A 19,239-nucleotide genomic window follows, 5' to 3' on the forward strand; every position below is an offset into this window, starting at 1 on the left:
GTGAATATCTTTTGAATGTCTGCGTTGGGATTGGGAGTTAGTGACCACACACACAGGCATCTACGTTCATGGAAATACACACACTGACGAAACATGTAGCTATGGTAGTTCTAATGTGGTTGACACACGAAAATGGTAATATTAACTTTCGTAACTTCTCTCTGAAACTTATTCAAAACAAATAAATGTTTAGTCGTGGAAACAAAAGGGGGGAGAGTTTTTTTGCTCGGTCTTTCTTCAGATTTTGATTTTGTGGTGTATCTTTCAGGTTTTGTAACTGTTTCTGTTTCCTTATTTCTCTAATATTTTCTTGAAAGTTTTATCCAATACCCGATTGGCTTCGTTTATCATCCTATTTCATTTAATTTTTTGGGGTCATGGTTGAGCAGTTCAGCCCTTGAGTGCGTTTTGATGGGTTTAGTTTTTTGAGTGTCTTGATTGGATGTGGGATGCATGGCAACTCGCTTTTGCTACCTCCTTAAGGCTCAACCAAGTCCAGTCTGCTTTTGGATTGAGAACTTGATTTAATTGTGATTTTTGAAACATGAGTATATATATATATATATATATATATATATATATATATATATATTTTTTTTTTTTTCTCATCATGAAGTAATTCAATTTCAATCCCCATCATGTGTGCTGGTAGTTTACAAGCATAACTGAGGTAGTGGTGAACAGTGCCACTACTTAGTATGCAGCAATTATAAGCTGAAATGCGCAAAATATATTTCAAATCATCCAAATATTTCTGCGATCAAAATAGGATGACATATGATGCGTGACTATCTGAAGAATGATCTATTTGTTTTTGTGCATGACTGCTACTTCGTGTCACCATGTAAAGGAATGAAATTGCAAGAGATTTATTTCATTGACAATTGAGCTGCTACTGCTTTTTTTACTGCTTCAAAGCAATGATTCTTGTAGCTAGTAAAAGTTTCAGGGAAAACAAGCTAAGCGTGTGAATATAGGAGATATAAAGTTTCAGGCACTGGCTTGATATTTTGAGCATTACAGTTATGAAAAATGTGGACTCAAGATATCAAACTCAGGCAGTTAACCCTGTTTTTTCAGCATCTAAATGAATTTTATCCACTGAAATGTTGACTATCTGGCATACGATTTTGTGCTTTGTCTTTATGAATTTCTTGAGTCAGTAGTGGTCGAAGGATAAGAAACAAACAAGGATTCTAATGAGCTTCTTGTACTGGAATATTACTTGTGCTAATTTCTTTTGTTTGTATGAAACCCATCTCTATTCTGCTAGTTACTTTTATTGAATGATCGATTAGAATCTTTAAGAAGCAATAACCAATGTCAAAGTTGAACTATATACTATTTGGCCTTGTTTGGGATTGGGATTGGAAAGTTAAAAAAGTACTTTTTGAAAAAGCATCATTTTAATTATTTTGAAGTTTTTGTAATTAAATGTAATTTATTTTTAAATTAATTTTTAATATCCTAACCAACATATTTAAAGAAATGTTTTCTCAAGGCATTGAAGCTTTTAGAACAGCACTGTTTTTGTTTTATCATTTTTTGTGTTTTTATAATAAAAATAAATGCTTGAAACGTTGAGGTTAGGAAGGAAAACCAAATATAAAAAAGAAACATTGCATTCAGTCAGAGAATATTACAGCAGTAGATGACTCCAGCCAGCCAAAACAGATCTAAATTCAAAGAAATAAGACCACCCGGGAAGGGCTATTGCAGCCAAGATAAAACCATGCAAAGACTATTTGGTATCTCCATCAACATACACTTGCGGCGGGCTGCCACTGGAATCGGAGTCGGAAGTTCCATACTCGGAGCTCTTTCAATCTGAATTCAATGGCTTCACGACGCATAAACTAAGATGCCCGCCCTTCTAGGTTAGGAGAAGGGTGAAAGAATTTCATTTATTTCTGACCTTCTGAGCAGGTCTCCTGAGAAATCTGGCTTCTTTTATTCAGCAGTCTATTTTAACAGTTATGCTATTTAATTATTTATTATTTCTGAATCAACCTTAAAATTTGTTAATTTCCAATATTGTAAAATATTTAATCCCTTAATGTCTTTTTTACCTCTAATTACATATAAAATGATATGCTCTACTAATTTTTGTAATTTCAGATTTTATTTATTTTTTTATAGAAGATTCTTGTATATAAAAAATATTTTTTATTATTTGGTTGTAATATTAAAATATAGAGAATGGAAAATAACTCTCTCTTTTGAAGAGAGGATGTTATCTTTTTTAAAAATAACATATTTTTTTTTCTTAGGATAATATTTTTTATTGATTTATTTTTCTAAATGCCCTAAATGCTAAAAAATTTGAAAAAATATTTTCTATTGAAGCGTTAAAAGAAAATAATGAGAATATAATGTTAATTTTTCTCAATTGTATCAAGAATCAATTTCTTTGATATATCGAAAATTAAATATATATTGAAAATGGCTGATTGGTAAAATTATTACTTATAAATAAAAATATCTCGTCAAAGATACAGTTTAATCAATATATATATATATATATATATATATATATATATATATATATATATATATATTAAAGCATATACATAAACTTTCAAATGAATGCTATTTATTTAATTAATTAATTTAAAATGTCATTTATTAGCCGGTTGTCATTATTTTTTGTTGATTTATACAAGCCAACTAACAAAGGATATTGACAAATGATTTTTATTAATTAATATGACACTTGGCAAAAGATATTAATTAATTAATTAATATATAAGTAAAAATAATAATTATTTGAAATTTAATTTAGCTAATTTATATTTTTAATTTTTAAAATTCATTTATCCACTCAGTGAAAAATATAAAAATATATAAATTCATATATTAAAATAGTAAATAATTCATGCAACGCATGAGTAAAATAACTAGTATATATATATATATATATATATATATATATGAAAGCTAAAAACTTTAAAAGTCTTAACCAAAATTAATCAGTGTATTTATTATTAATCAATACTTGGCATAATTTAGAAAAAATAGTAATTTTATTTAAAAAAATATAAAATATTTAAAATTCCTTTTTACTTTTTGGTGTGAATAAAATATTTAATATTTATTTTTAAAATTAAAATTAGTTTTATTAAATAAGTTTTTATAGAATTTGTTTTATTAAAATCCAATTACCATCGTTTGAAAATTAAAATTAAAGAGATTACCTCTAACGGATTTGTCCTTTGATTGAAATATTAAACACAGTAAACTTCATGTTATGTTACTGTTGAAGCTTGGTTAATTTTAACAAATGTCCTTGAACTTATATAGTTATAACATTATAGTCTTTCAATTTAAAATGTAACATAAAAACTTCTTAACTTTCAAATTTTGCACAAATAAAATCTCTTTAACATTCAATTATCCGTTTTCTAGTTAGACATTGACTTGAATAGTTTTAGCGTAACGCTTGGTCATCATTTCTCTTTCTTCTATCAAGCCATGTGTAAATTGAATCATTTTATTCTCCATAGAGAATAATTTTTCATGTATAGAGAGAATAATTTCACACTTTGCATAAGAAAGGGAGGGAAAATGCTAATTAAGCATCATATTGTATCTGTTCACGTCAGTATTTAACTGGAAAATCAGTAATTAGAAGTTAGAGGATTTTATTATGCAACATTTGAAAGTTAAGGAGATTTCATGTTACATTTTAAATCTGAAGTATTATAATGTTATAACTATATAAGTTCATAGACAGTTGTTAAAATTTATTCATTAAAGCTTTGCCACCGAAGGCCACAGGAATCTTGCATTTTATTATAGTTTTTGTGTTCATCAACTTAATAATTTAGGTGTTACGACCCAACCTATGGGCTGGACCGGCACTAGGACCTGGGCTAGCCTAAAGCCCCCGAGGCCTGTAGTAAGCCTAACTATTCCTCAACTCAACTCTAAGGCCCATTTGGGCTCAATTTCAAGAATTCAACCGAACAGAGTCTAGCCATAAAATGGACCTTTTAACGGAGAGTTTTTTTGACTCACCCAAACTATAAACACAATATATAATCAATTGGGGAGCTTAGCTCACCTTCCACATACTCATAAAAACATAAAGTCAAATGGGAGCTCAGCTCCCTCATCCAGTCCAACATATATGCATATAATAAGTTTACAGGTCCAACATGGCAATTATATTACAGACCCAATCAAATAAATATTTCTAACACATGCGAAAATTCTAGGAGTTAACAGAATTATACAAACATTAATAAACGACCTGCGAAGAAGAAAAGCAGGTTAACCACAATAATAATCTTCCTGTAGCCTGGAAAAAATAATGAACAGGAGTGAGCGTTCGACTCAGAGAGTAAAATATCAATTTTAATTATAATCTCTATAGCTATCTAAATCTAATGCACCTTGTAGAGTGAAATGTAACATCGTCAATATTTTCATATCATAACAGCAAAAAGGTAATTTGGAGCACTCACACACCCGGTAATGTCAAACCATAAATATATGGGAGTTGATCCCCTATACAGCTCTCTTAATCCAGCCTCTGCCAGCGAAGAACTCAAGCCGGACTTTCGCTTAATAAACCAATACGGGGTCTCAGCGAAGAACTCAAACCGTATTTACCCCGAAGGATTGGGTCTCAGTGAAGATCTCAAGCCGTGTCTACCTGTCCTGTCCATATCTAACACTATACCACACGCACGCCAACGCACACACACTGCTCCAAATTACCACAAACAATATCCTTGGCACTTCAACATTTATGAATGCAATGTAAAACGTGCCTAGAGTTTAACTACATAGATATATACATATAAGTGATGCATGGGCATGCTTGAACAAATAATAATATCGAAATTACAATTAAAATTAATATTTTACTCACAGACTCAATCGAAGTCACTGTGGCGGCTGGGCTGAGGAGGAAGGTTGTCCCGGCTCACCTGACAATTTTTATTACAATTATTTAGTACATTTGACTCAATACAAGCTAAAAAAAAGACCAAAGATGTCCTAAGTCGTGTCGAAAATCCGACAGAATCTCCTCTATACCTAGCACCTACTCAACCTGCAAAAGGGTTTAAAACGCACTTCTATATTCACAAACTATACACCCACAACTCAATCACATCACACAGCCCCTCCTGGGCCCATCCAAATAGTCATCAATCACAATATGTAAAATTACAGTTTAGTCCTCATAATTTAACCATTTTGCAAAAACTACCCAAATGAGTTCTAAAAATTCTAAAACTTTGCCCTGCGGTCCTTAGCATCATTATTAAGCTAATGCAAAAGGAATTATAATTTTCTAAGCTACCACGAATATTTTATGAATTTTTAATCCAATTCAAGCACTAGAAAATGACAAAAAAGTAAGGTTCGGGTTTACCTATGCCGATACCGACTCCGGGGACGTGCTCGGGACGTCTGACAATGATGGGGTAGCCAAAATCTCGATCCAATTCCAAGACTTTTTTGGTAGTCTGTCTATTTGGCCGAAAATTTGTAGACCCAGGCAACCGTCGAATTTTCGCGAATTGAAGGTACTTATACGAAGCCCACAACACGGGGGTTAGTACAAAATTTTTACGGAATTTTCTAAGCTTATTTAATGCTCGAAAAAGCACTACGAAGTTTCGTGGGACCCATCGAAAAACGGTGTCGAAAAATTTTGAAATTTATATTGTCGCGAAGCTCTCGACTAGTGGAGTGCTCTGGTACTTTCGGTTTTCTAGTGGGGTTCATGGTTTGCGAGAAATCTAGCCCAAAAGTCGAAATGGGCTAAAACTTCATGGACAAAAATTGGGCAAACCGCTCTATGGATTTTGGTGTTCTTGGTGTCTATGGAAAGCTCTCGAGGTGTAGATGGTGTTTGACACAAGACCCAGCCCAATCAGAGGCCGGATTGGCCGGATTTTGGCCGAAATGGCGCGCGCACGCTGGTGGGTTTTCGTGCGCGTTTTCCGGCCACCTAGGACGTCGATCGGCCGTGGGGAGGCACTGGGGCGGCGCGTCGGCGAGGTGGGGAGGGCTGGGTGGCGGCGGTGTGACGTGGAGAGAAGGGAGGAGAGAGAAAATGGGAGAGAGAGAAAGGCGGCGAGGCAGCGTGAGAGAGAAGAAAAAGGAGAAGAAAGCCAGTTAGATTCGACCGGTCCGATTCGATCCGGTTCGATTCGGCCAGTCCGATTTAAAATATAAAATTTTTGTATTTTTACTCTGTCTTGAGATCGAAAATGAGACTCAAAAATTTGGAAAAAATTTTAAAATACTAAAAAAAAATTCATAGAGTCTAAATATATTTTTAGTTTTGCTATGTTATCTTTAAATTAATTTTTGAAAATTATCAAAGTTTTATATTTTTGAAAAATTAAATTTAATTTCTAAAATTTAAAAAATTTTAAATATTTTTTTAAAATTTAAATAAAATAAAATATTAATATTACTCATAAAATAATAAATTAAAAAAAATTAGAAGTGTTACATTCGGTGCATTTCTACTTGAACTCGGACGGACTACAGTGACTCTTCGACTAGGTCAAGCACCGGTAGGCTATCATCTCATGCGGTCCAATGCTCTGGTCCTGCAGTTTTCATAAATCAATCTTGTCCTATTCCTCTAATGGTTTACGTCATGACTCCGCATCTTTTAGTTTAATTTCAAATTATATTTATTTCTGCAGACAGCAGCCTCTTCCTTTTCAACCAGGAGCAGGCTTTGGTGCAGTCCCTGTGGGATGTGTGCAACCTGGATCCGGTTTAGTTAATGGTACAGGTACTGAGTTTCTTCCGAGGCGTATTGATAGACAAATTAGAAGAGGTATGCTGTAAATTTGGTACCTGGAGTAATTTCAAGGCATTCTCCAAGTACTTCAAAAAGTTTGAATCTGAAAATTGGAAGAAAGATATTCAATCTCAATTGGAGAAAATAAAGAAGCATTGCTCTGTCATTTGATTTTGGTGCACATTCTGGTATTCTCCTTTTCAAATTTTTAAGCTCTAATTTTTCTTTTACACATTTAATTTCTCATTTGTTGAGGAAATCTAGCAAACACTATCTGATTTCTTATCCTCTTTTTAGAGAGATTTACGGTTTCAGTCTTTCAAGTAAACTTGAAAATTAAATTTTGTGTTCGTCTTTTATCCTTATTCTTTATCTTCGTGACATGATTGAGTTGGAGGACACAAGTCTTAAGAATGAGAAGAAAGCTAATCTAATGTAGATTCAAGTAAATCGTGGGAATGTTGTCAAAAAGGTCGAATTTGCCTACAATTTTAAGATGCCTTTTTAATAAAATTGATGGAAGCAAGGAAAAGATGAATTTCACAAACTAGCTGATTCGATATCATGAGCTTCAGATTTTTTTTTTTTTTTAATTTTTTTTTTATGATATGAATTATAAAAAAAATGCAAATTTATTGTTTGAGTTTGATGTAGATAATAACAAAATCAAATAATTGTAATATTGCTAATATTTAATTTTATTATTTTCTAAACCAAAGTAGGTTTTTAATGGGGCCAATAGCAAATAATAATAATAAGTCATAATCATTCCTAATTTAAGTTATATTTACTATATTTAATAAAAAAGTATGATTTTAAAATTATAAAATATTAAAAATAAAATAATTAATAATCTATGCAATGCGCGCAGGGAAAGTGCATAGTTGATTTTTCTTTTTGAAAGGCAATTTTACAAAATAGTGAAAAATTTTTTAAAGATCAGAAAATTTTGGATTTGTTTTAGAAGAATTCACAGTTTTTAAAATACTGCTTTTAGAGGCTTTTAAAAATTTCTAAAATTTTTTATTTTTCAATTCACTAAATTAATGAATTAAAAGAATATTTCTCTTTAAAATTTTTAAATATCTTAAAAAAAAATCTTTTATTTCAAACTATAAAAAAATTATAAAAATTTAAAAATTATGAGAAATTTTATTTCAAAATCTGACTTTACTATTACTAAATTTTATTTTTTAATCCAAAGGGGTTTGGTATAATGTTAGTAAACGTGTACTACACCTCATGGATTGATACGTATTCAATTTGCAAAATGTTGCATGTCCAACAAATTAATCTTTCTTCAACAGTAAAATGAGGAACTTTTAAGAGATTTTTAAAAAAATATATTTTTTAAAAAATATTTTTTTTAAGAGATTTTTTTTTGGGTAGATTTCATTAAAACGAACTTTTATTTGAAATGGAAAATGAGGCTGTGGTTTTTTTTTTTTTTTTAATTATCATAAGAATCTAATAAGATAAAGTTGAAGATCCCAAGTAGGTAGAAAAACTAGGCATCCATCTTGCAGAATCCATGCAATATAACATTCACACATTCATTGCTGGCCTTAACAGATTTGTTGACTGTTTCCTTAATCTCCTCAACAATTTACCTGTAGGAAACTAAAGATTCTCATAACAAGAATCATCTCAGAATCCTACTTCAAATCTACACCATTTACTCCCACCACACAATTTAAACCAACCTAGCTAGCTAGTAGAGTGTAGGACATGGCTGTTGAGCAATCTGAGGTTGAGGCTACGGTGGAGATGAAGGCGGGTGAGGAGGAGGAGGAGGAGGAGCAGTGCCCTGTCAAACAAGTGGAGCTAACTGTGCCAAAAACAGATGATCCCAACATGCCAGTTTTGACATTTAGAATGTGGGTTCTGGGTCTTGCTTCTTGTGTGATATTGGCAATTGTGAATCAGTTCTTCTGGTATAGGACACAACCAATGGTCATCACCTCCATTTCTGCACAGATTGCTGTGGTGCCTTTGGGGCATTTGATGGCAAAAACACTGCCTAAGCGAATGATGTTTCAAGGGACTAAATGGGAATTCTCGTTGAATCCAGGACCTTTCAACGTGAAAGAACATGTTCTTATCACTATATTTGCTAATGCTGGAGCTGGAACTGTTTATGCTACTCATGTTCTCAGTGCTGTCAAGCTGTTTTATAAAAGACAGCTCACTTTTTTTCCTGCCTTGCTTCTTATGGTTACCACTCAGGTTAATTCAAATGCTTGCCAACTCAGTTTCATAGATGTCTGCATATGTATGAATTAATCTAACCCTTTTGAATCATTTGTAGGTTCTGGGGTTTGGGTGGGCTGGAATTTTCAGGAAATATCTAGTGGAGCCTGGAGAAATGTGGTGGCCAAGCAATCTGGTTCAAGTCTCATTGTTCAGGTATATATATATATATATATATATATATATATATATGTACAATTCCATTATTATTTAATCATCATAGGAGCTTTCATGTGTCCTGTAAATGATTAGCAAATTTCAACCCCTGCAGGGCTCTACATGAGAAAGAGAAAAGACCAGCAGGAGGATTGACTCGTAACCAGTTCTTCCTTATAGCACTTACCTGCAGCTTTGCTTACTATGTATTTCCAGGATATCTTTTCACCATGTTAACATCTGTCTCTTGGGTCTGTTGGTTTGCTCCCAAATCTGTTCTGGTTCAGCAACTGGGTTCAGGCATGCAAGGTCTTGGAATTGGTGCTTTAGGTTTTGATTGGTCTACAGTGGCTTCATACCTTGGTAGCCCACTTGCTAGTCCATGGTTTGCCACTGCTAATGTTGCTCTTGGATTCTGTGCTATAATGTATGTGGTGGTACCCATCTGTTACTGGCTCAACATCTACCATGCCAAGACCTTCCCGTTATATTCTAATGATCTTTTTCAAGGAAATGGTGAAGAATATGACATTCGAAGCATTGTAAATTCCAAGTTTCATCTTGATAAGAATACTTATGCAAGTATTGGGCCTGTACATCTCAGTACGTTTTTTGCTTTGACCTATGGATTTGGATTTGCAACGCTTCCAGCCACAATTATGCATGTCCTCCTTTTCAATGGAAGGTAAGCTCCAAATCTATGAATGGCAACAAGGCAATGTAGGGGGCAGAAAAGATACTCCGTCCCCACCCGGATCGGTTTCGGGAACGATTAGCATCCATATCCAAATCTTCCCATGTTACTTAGAAAGCAGAAAAGCCTTTTGCAGCACTTGCAAAGGTGTCACTAATTTGTGTTTGCTTGCACTTGTTAATTGCAGTGAAGTGTGGAAACAAAGCAAAAGAGCATTTGGGGGAAAAAGCAAAATGGATATACATACAAGGCTTATGCAGAAATACAAATCGGTTCCCTCATGGTGGTTTCTTATCATTCTCATCGTAAACATTGCTGTTGTAATCATCACTTGTGAATATTACAATGAGACGCTCCAATTGCGTTGGTGGGGTGTTCTGCTAGCTTGTGCCATTGCTCTTTTCTTCACTCTCCCAATTGGGATTATTTATGCCACCACAAACCAGGTAAAAAAGGCCAACATTTGTGTTTATATTCAAGTGATCCAATGCTGATTTTAACTTCAAACATTGCTCTGCTGCTATCATCACAGGCACCAGGCTTGAACATCATTACAGAATACATCATAGGTTACATTTACCCTGAGCGCCCCGTTGCTAATATGTGCTTCAAGGTGTACGGATATATTAGCATGATTCAAGCTCTAACCTTCATACAGGACTTTAAGCTTGGCCACTACATGAAGATTCCACCTAGGTCCATGTTCATGGCACAGGTTAGCTGTTTGATCTTTTCTTTCCATCTGAACTTTGCTAATAATGTTCAAAAACTAAGCATGTAGCCATGCAGGTTGTAGGATCACTTGTATCTGTGTTTGTATACCTACTAACTGCATGGGGGATGATGGGGCCATCCCCAATCTCTGTGATAGATCCAAGTTGCCTAAGGATAGTCCATGGAAATGCCCAATGGATACAGTGTTCTTTGATGCCTCTGTTATATGGGGGCTTGTTGGTCCCCGCAGAATCTTTGGAAACCTTGGTGAATACGGGATGATCAATTGGTCCTTTGTTGGTGGAGCCATAGCCCCTGTCTTCGTCTGGCTTGCCCACAAGGCTTTCCCAAGCAAGAAATGGATTCGTCTTATCCACATGCCTGTGCTGCTTGGTTCCACATCAATGATGCCGCCAGCTACTGCTGTGAACTTCACTAGTTGGGTAACTCTTGGATTCCTCTCTGGCTTCGTCTTTTACCGATACCGTCCAAATCTGTGGAAGCGCTATAATTACGTTCTTTCTGGTGGCCTTGATGCCGGAACGGCCTTTATGACAATATTGATATTCTTCAGTTTGAGTTACCAGAAAATCAATCTCGAATGGTGGGGAAGCAGCTCAAATAACCCAGAAGGGTGTCCTATAGCTAGTTGTCCGACAGCCAAAGGTGTCCTTGTAGATGGCTGCCCAGTTTTCTAATCGAAGCATCTTTATCTCCAAATCTATTTTTAGCTTGTTCAGAGCAATTAACTTTCTTTTCAATCTGTAAATATTTTGCTGTGGATGCTTTGGATAATATCAGTGTTTCTTCTAGTGTGTAAATCTAGTGATTTATTCTAAATTTTATTTATATGAGTGCGTTGGTTTTTTTTTTTTTTTTTTTTTTTTTCTGGATTCGCCATTGGATAAGAAGTCTTATGGTTTAGAGTCAGCTTAGTTGATAGATACATCCCTAAGAATTGTTGTGTTTGTTACAATGTGCTTTTGAGTAACAAATAGAAAGTCATGCAACCTACAGTTATCTGAATTGAGAATGGTGAGCACTTTCAACTATTTTGAATAGGGTCAGCTAGAAGGGGAAAAAAAATCCTTAATATGCAATAGAGAAAAAAAAATGGTTGTAATAAATAAATTTGTTGCAAATTAACTAATCATTACAGCTTCAATCATTTGTACATAAAATTTAATCATGATGATTAATAATCAGAAGTATGAGGATTGGTCAGTCAGCAAATTCAATTGTGCAAGTACCTTAGCAGCTAGAGATCTCATGCCACCACTTCCTCTCTGTGTTATGTCAACTAAGGGCATCTGGGCAGAAGTTCCATACTTTTGCTTGAATTCTACCAGTCGAAAGATCCTTTCTAAAGCCTTCAGCGTCTTCTCCTGCAAGCTGGCAGAAGGCGAGCTCAACAATTTTATAATTGGAGCAATGGCATTTGCTTCAGCAAGCACCTTGCTACCACATTGCAGTCTTTCACCATCCATCAATGTTAATAGTGCATCTAAAGAAGCTTCACAGGCTCCAGGATCTGCCTCTCCAAGCATCCTTACTAGAGGTTCCAGAGCATTGGCCTCTAAAATGCAGAAGGAAGATTCCACTGTGCAAATGCCCAAGTGTACAGGGCAGCATTTTACAGGTGCTTCCAAGCAGAACCAGGAAAGCCATCGCTTTTTCACTCGATTGGTCAAGGCAGTGGAACTTTCAGAAAATTGTTTAAGTGAAATGGCTGCATTTTGTTTGGTCAAAGTGGTTCCAGAAACTAGCAACTCTACTAGTACTGGAATAATGCCAATTTCTGCTACTCTCTTCTGCCATTCTAAATTTGATGGAGCAATGAAACGACAGAGAGCTGCAGCAGCATTTTCTGTTATTTGCATTCTGTATGAGGCATTTCTGCCTTCATGAGTGAGGCAAGTAGAAATGATCTCAAGTGCTCCAGCATCTAGAAGCCAGAGAGTTATCTCTGGGTCCTTAGGGAGATTAGAGATAATGCCCATGGCTGCAGCAATCTCTTCCAGATCGTTGGAAGTTGTAATGATCCTGAGCAATCTCTCAATGCATCTCTGACCCACATGCTCCAATAAGGTGTTTTCATCACCATCTTGTGTCAAGCAACAGAACAGCTTCACAGCATTTCCCCGTACAATTTCGTTATCTTGCTCACATAATTGAACCAGTACTTGGAGGGCAGAGAGCTGAAAATTATATGTGTGTGGGCATAGAAAAAAGTAAGAGAGAGCAAAAAAGTAACTGTAACTAAAATTGATAGCACAAGTGCTAGAATTGTGTAATTGTGAATTGTATTTTGAAACAGAAAAGGTCAAAAGATTTGAACCACACAAGTATAAAAGGTTGTGTAGATTCAATATGAAAGAGGTAAGGATAGATAAACTGAACAACTCGGAAATTATTCAGTTCATTTCCTGGTTCCAGGTTGATGAAGGGAGATCTAAATAAAATCTACCAAGCCTAACACATAAAAATAATGCTAGACAATTTTCTAATGCTTTCAATGTAAATGAGACAATTTAACCATAAATGCTTCACAGAGGAAGGATCATTGCACATGCTAAAGGATCTTATCCATGTAACTTACAAGAGCACCAAATGCAGACAGCAGTTAAACTTTCCAAGTCTCATACTAGAAGTTGATCAACAAACACATACCTTTCTCAGTTTTTCCCTTATTTCTACACTTGAAGGAGAGTGGCACACTGCAAGAAAAGTTTGGAGAATGCTTTTTTGAATGTTAGGACCTGTCAAGGAAATAAGTGAGAAGAGTTTAAAAATATCTTCCTCAGATTCCAGCAATAAGACCTGCTTGCTATCAGCTACTTGAGCCGCAGTCGATATGGCAAGGTGCATAATTGTGGCAGCAACCTGTTCACGCAAACTTGGTGACAATAAGCTGTGACGATAAAGAAGTTCAAACAGTGGTCCTACTGCACCTTCTCTGATCAACTGGAGGCCATTTTGTGGTACATCTGAAAGGTTGTGTATAGCGTCAATAGCCACCTTTTTTACTTTTAAATCATCATGTGTGAGCAGTTGAAGAAGTGGCTCCAATGCCCCATCTTTAAATAAAGACACCTTATTGTGGTCGGTCAACTCAATCTCTGACAGTGTCTTTGCCATCATTATCCTAATATCTTCTTCCCCTGCTTTGATAATAATCTATATTATATATAAAAATGCAGATGGTCGAGGAAACAGGTAAAAATGAAATAAGTATACTAAGCATTAGAGCATAGATGAAACAGGACTTTCAAATATTTCATATCAATAAAATACCATTGACTTACTAGCTATCAGTATGCAAGGATTGGAAGTCCATGCGTGATAAACTGCAGTAAAAACTAGCAAGAGAAAAAATTTGGTAGACCTCAACCTCAGCACTAAAATTTTGAAGTTCATGACTTCTTGGTGTGTTTATCTTCACTCTTGAACTTATTTGAGAAATATTTGTTAAGAAATATAGAAAATTAAATATGTACCATTTCAATTCTAAGCGTTGTTTCTGACCTCAAACTATCAAATAATCTAATAAATTGGCGAATGTCAATTAGCTTAATCAAGTAGTGTCAAAGGACATATAGTTAAAAAATGTAACTCACAATCTATATAAACTTGTAATTGAGGAGTTAAATATATTTGGTTCATTTTAAACAAGAATGATCCTACACAACCTTTCCTACAAGTTTTAATTTGAATACACTCACATATAATTAACATGACTATTCATGTGCTAAATAATCACTATCACATATAGCATACATCACAAAATGACTAGTTACAGACAACAAATGAGGAATAATGGAAGAGACTAAAAAAACCAACATTTTGCCAAAGCAATCAGGTAAAAACCTACTTTGTTTTCTTGCACTAATTTTTCAAGGTAGTCCAAGCCTGGAAAATTTTTTCAAATTAAAACTTGCACAAATACCTCCAAGCAGATTTCAAATCAGAAACATGCAATGTCAAATGGCCTAAAAAGAATACCTTTTATTATATTCATTAATGAAGAAGCACCATAACAAAAACATACCTGAGGAAAGAAGTTGCAGTAATGGTTTAAAATAGTTTGCCTTTGCCATCTCTATAACATTTTGATTGCAAAAAGACAGATTGTCTAAAAGCTCTTCTGCATTTTTGGCAGCTTGATTGTCATTGCTGTTTGATGCAGTTACTAAGAGAAATATGCAGCTCTGGATATTTCCAATGCCAGTTTTCACCAGATGATGCCTTGATAGATCTAATAACAACTGCAAAGCTAACTTACTTTCAGCAATCTGGCGGGCAAGTGAACGGACAATCAATTCAAGCGCATGATCAACTTTAGCAATTGCTTTCTGCCAAAAAAGTAAGTTTAAGATAATGAAATAAAATATCAACACTGAAACAACTATCATTTTCCCAGTAGACAAACAACCAGAGTTTTGTTATTTATTTCCCAAGGCAATGCGGAAGACAAAGAGCAAGCAGGGTGCATGTACTGCAGGCCAGGTTGTTGACATTGTTAACAGCATTCTAGATTATTCATTGTATTAAACGAGTTGTTGCATCACGACAACATACAGTAAAAGAAAATGGAATTCAAAGGTACCTTGTTGTCTTCACTGTCCTTAGCAAGGATGCAAAGAATGGTCAGCGTGCAAGTTCTTATTTCACGATTTTTTGCACTAAGAAGTTCAATAAGAACTGGTATATAGTCCTCCATTGTCACCCATTCTCGGTGCAACTCTCGTTCCACCAGTAGACCCTGCAGCTTGTCCAGCGATTGTAGCACTGTATGCTCCTCTGTCGACTGAAGTGTGGGCTTAAGGGAAACAATGGTAATCAAATTGTTTCTGTCCCTCCATTCTTCAATTAGTTTTTGAAGTGGTTTGTTAGGCCGTAAAAACAAATTGTCAAGGGAAATTTGGGTCAAGGGACAGCTGTTGTGCCCTTCTGCAAACCACTTCTCTATTGCAGCTCTCTCAAATGTTTTACCAGATGAAATTTCCACAGGATCAACCATTACATCCTGAGTAATTGGACAATAAAATGATTGCAGAGGTTGTAATGGCTGCCGGCCCAGAGAATTTCGTTTGTTAAAGTACTTCTTCTCTCTCTCCTCATGAGATTTGATGGCATCAGCATTTTCAAGGAATGCAATGATCTGCTCCATCTGTACAGCTTCTGTCATGTCTTTTCTTAGCTTTGCATCTTCTATTTCGTTCTTAAATTCTTTAAATTCCTTCTCAAAAGATGACTGCTCAGTAGAGATCCCAACAGCCTCAGCAATATGAAACAACAAATCATTTGCACGAGATCGATTAGCATTGCATTCCTGTGTTGCTGAGACGATCTTTTCCAAAATTTCTTGCTCCGCTACTGCTGCTCGATACTCAGCACCCAGCATATTCTTGCACAACTTGCTAATTTCATCACTTATGCCCACAGAAAGATCTAAAGAGGCTACAGGTATGAGGCTTAAAGCCCAACTAATCTCTTTTGTGTTATTCTCTAAACGCTTAATGATTCTCTTGCAATTCAGGAACAGATAGACCTTATTTTTGTTCTTGCATTCAAGAACCAACTGCTCAGCAATTTTGGACTCTCGTTTCAGAATCTCTACGGCATTTTTAAAGCTCTCAGAATAGTCTAGGTTTAACCTTGACAACTCTTTCAACACACATGCAGTCTTCTCCAAGTAAGTTGAGAACTTCTTGATATTTTCCTTCTGAACAAGGACTTCTTTGGCTGCATGTACTGTTTCAAATATGGAGAGGGCTACCTGAGAAAGCATCTCAGATATTGGTACAAATGATGCACTAATAATAACATCCTTTGCCATCTTATTACAAGGGAAAATCTACAGATACAGAACCCAAACTCTCATTGAGTTATGCAATCAAACTGCATAAGTGTTTATGCCTGAATCCAAGGCATTCACAAAATCAGTATTTGAGCTAATGGCACAGGTCTGATTCAACTTCCAACAATGTACCTGCATTCCAATTCAATTTCATAAGGTTTGGTTTCGACCAGGTAGCAGAAAGTTAGAATCACCAAAATTAAAATGATAATAACAGCTAAATAGACTTGATTCATTTGCTGAAAGAACTAGAAAAGCATAATGGCGGAATCCACAAATTTTAGTTTTGATTTTCAGAAGTTTAAACACTCAAGTGATAACCTCACTACAATTTATGATAATAGGTAATCTTGATTGCCAAGGGTCAAGTATAAGTGTGTTGTCCAGTATATGAGCTAATGATCCCACAAATACTGAACTTCACAACAAGTTTCAATCTTATCTAACGGTTTTAAATGTTATCAATATGGGTTACAAACTTTTAAATCAGTAACAATTTTATCTAAGGAATTAGAATCATCACTAAAACTCGGATCCACTCTAATATGTGTGTATATGTTAGCTACTGATCTCATATATCTTATTCTTAAAAATTTGTGACAATTTTCCATCCAATTCAATTTTTCTTTTTAATTTCTTTAAAATTAGAAGCAACTATGTCCAAGGGTTGGAAATCATGACTAAGGCATGTACCCTTATTGATATGACATTGAATCAGCCAATCGACATGTAGGGGTTTGCTAATAAGGACTAAATACAAATAATGAATAGGGCCCACATGATATGCATTTAATATGAGTAGAGTAACTATTCCATAGCATGAAATAGATATAATTTACCCATATGTGAAATTAATATTATAAAATATTTGTTCACAAAAAAATTATTCCGCATTTAGAATTTTACCAAAACTTCAAATTGTGGGAAATATATACCATGGAACAAACATTCTACATTTAAAATTGGGACCAAAACTATAGCTATTTAACATGGAATTGTTGTCCTATTTATATCCTTTTCCATACTATTTCATAAAATTAAATCAGTGAGGCCGAAATGGAGAGCATCATGTTTTATAATCATTATCAGCTATTATCTCAATTTCAGCAATAACAAAGGCCATACACAAGCGTGACTCGCACCAATTTGAGGCAATTGCTATTTGTTTAGTTCAATTGGTCTACTTCCTGAGAACTTCCCAGAAAGTAACTTTACTACAGTAAGGTAAGTAAGCTAACATAGTAAGTTTCTTCATTGGAAGTGAAGTAATTGAGAACCTTAACTTCCCTGTAAGTCAATGATTATGGTATCAAACAAGCCAAATTTTAGTATTGCTCGGGAGCTTTCCTGAATTGAGTTACCCAACCAAACAAGACCAAGAATCGTGTTCATTGACTCCATAAAAATATATCCACAACAGTATTGAAACCGTAATGCAGCAGCTTTTCTGATATCTTCTCACTGATCACTGTGCAAACATATAAAAAGATGGGAAGAAAACTAATTCTAATAACATCAGCCCCAACTCACTCACTTAAAGCAGCAAATTTGATTAGTTTCACATAACAGTCTGAATCCCTACACCTCTATCTTCTAGCATTTTCTTAGCTACCAAACACATAAATGAAGAGACAGATAGAGAGAGTGACCTGAAAAAAATGATTCATCCATAGAGCCTCCTCTTGCTGGATGATTTTCTTGAAAAATCAAGGCAGAAAATGAAAGAAAAGAAAATTTGCAGCTTTTGGCCGTCTGGTCTGGCCTGGAAATGCAGATTGCAGAAGCCTATTCTGCATTTGTTTACACTCTCCCTCACTCGGTAACGTTGAACAATCAAGAGACGCCCCAGTCAACGGTCTTCAGTCCTATCGTGCTCCGCCTCACAATGATGAATGATGGAAGCGAGTAATAAGATTCTGCCACGTTGAATTTGGAAATCTGGGTAGACACGTGGACGAGCATTCTGCCAGTGGTGTAGGAAATGCGAAGTTTGGTTGAAGCATGGGAAATAGACTCGGCGTCGAAAGGACGTTAGAGTGAGAGTGGCGCCAACGGCAACGGGCTACATGATCTAGTATTTTTAATGGTTGTGGAAATTGTAATTAAGAAAGTTATTTTTTAAAAAAGAAATTAATTAAAAAATATTAAAATTAATATAAAAATAAATTTATATATTTGAATCATAAAAATTTTAAATAATAAATTATACTTTTAAAACAATTATTTTTATAACCTTTTTTTTAAATTTTAATTTTAAATTTTAATATGATATAAAAATATGCTGTTAATAAAATGGTGAAACTAAAAGTAAAATGATGTGTATTGGTGAAGGGGATTCATTAGGATAGTTAAGAGCTGTTTTACTTTTTACCAATTAAAAAGAAGAAACTTGAGAGTTATAGTGTAGAATATGGGAAGAAGCAGAGCATTCATTTTTTTTTTTTAGGTCTTTTGGGATCCTACATTGATTGTGGAATGAGTGTGTGAGTGGCTTATATGAGAACAAGAATCCCTCAAAATTGTCATGGTTTTGAGGTTTCCCGTCATTGAGCTGTTTGTTGTCTTGTCCACGTAAAAATAAAACGGAACCTTGCGAATGAAAACAACTAAGGAGTCTTAGTCTGCTGTGGGTTGCTCTGGGTTGAGGTCCGAGAGTTAGTGGGCGTGTCCTATGGGCTTATCCTTCGGGATCTCACATCGGTTGTAGACTGAGCGTGTGAGTGGTTTATTTGGGAATAAGGATCCCTCAATGTTGCCATGATTTTGAGGAATGATTTATTTCCGTCGCTG

At 34.9% G+C, this 19,239-nt stretch overlaps 2 protein-coding genes across 3 annotated transcripts; one reads left to right on the forward strand and one right to left on the reverse strand.

The window, feature by feature from the left end:
• The first annotated feature begins 6,656 nt into the window (after nt 1-6,656).
• On the forward strand, nt 6,657-11,461 carry LOC110648658 (oligopeptide transporter 9). The gene is given in 8 exon segments (XM_021802965.2): nt 6,657-6,811; nt 8,392-9,001; nt 9,084-9,181; nt 9,297-9,866; nt 10,063-10,321; nt 10,408-10,590; nt 10,665-10,722; nt 10,725-11,461. Coding segments are annotated over 7 exon segments (2,229 nt in total). The 5' UTR covers nt 6,657-6,811; nt 8,392-8,503; the 3' UTR covers nt 11,288-11,461.
• Nucleotides 11,462-11,684: 223 nt separating this feature from the next.
• On the reverse strand, nt 11,685-18,302 carry LOC110648657 (U-box domain-containing protein 43). 2 transcript variants are annotated; one of them, XM_058154064.1, is made up of 6 exons: nt 18,099-18,302; nt 15,196-16,581; nt 14,638-14,941; nt 13,541-13,750; nt 13,260-13,348; nt 11,685-12,787 (listed from the first exon to the last, which is right to left on the reverse strand). In XM_058154064.1, exons 2-6 carry the CDS (start codon nt 16,426-16,428, stop codon nt 11,792-11,794), a joined length of 2,832 nt encoding a protein of 943 aa, XP_058010047.1. In that variant the 5' UTR covers nt 16,429-16,581; nt 18,099-18,302; the 3' UTR covers nt 11,685-11,791. The 2 variants fall into 2 exon arrangements, with proteins under 2 accessions (XP_058010047.1, XP_058010046.1); XM_058154063.1 differs by having other exon boundaries at nt 13,260-13,750.
• Between the last annotated feature and the right edge of the window lie 937 nt (nt 18,303-19,239).

This window comes from Hevea brasiliensis, chromosome 9 (genome assembly GCF_030052815.1).
Source record: "Hevea brasiliensis isolate MT/VB/25A 57/8 chromosome 9, ASM3005281v1, whole genome shotgun sequence".
In the NCBI taxonomy this organism is placed as follows: domain Eukaryota; kingdom Viridiplantae; phylum Streptophyta; class Magnoliopsida; order Malpighiales; family Euphorbiaceae; genus Hevea; species Hevea brasiliensis.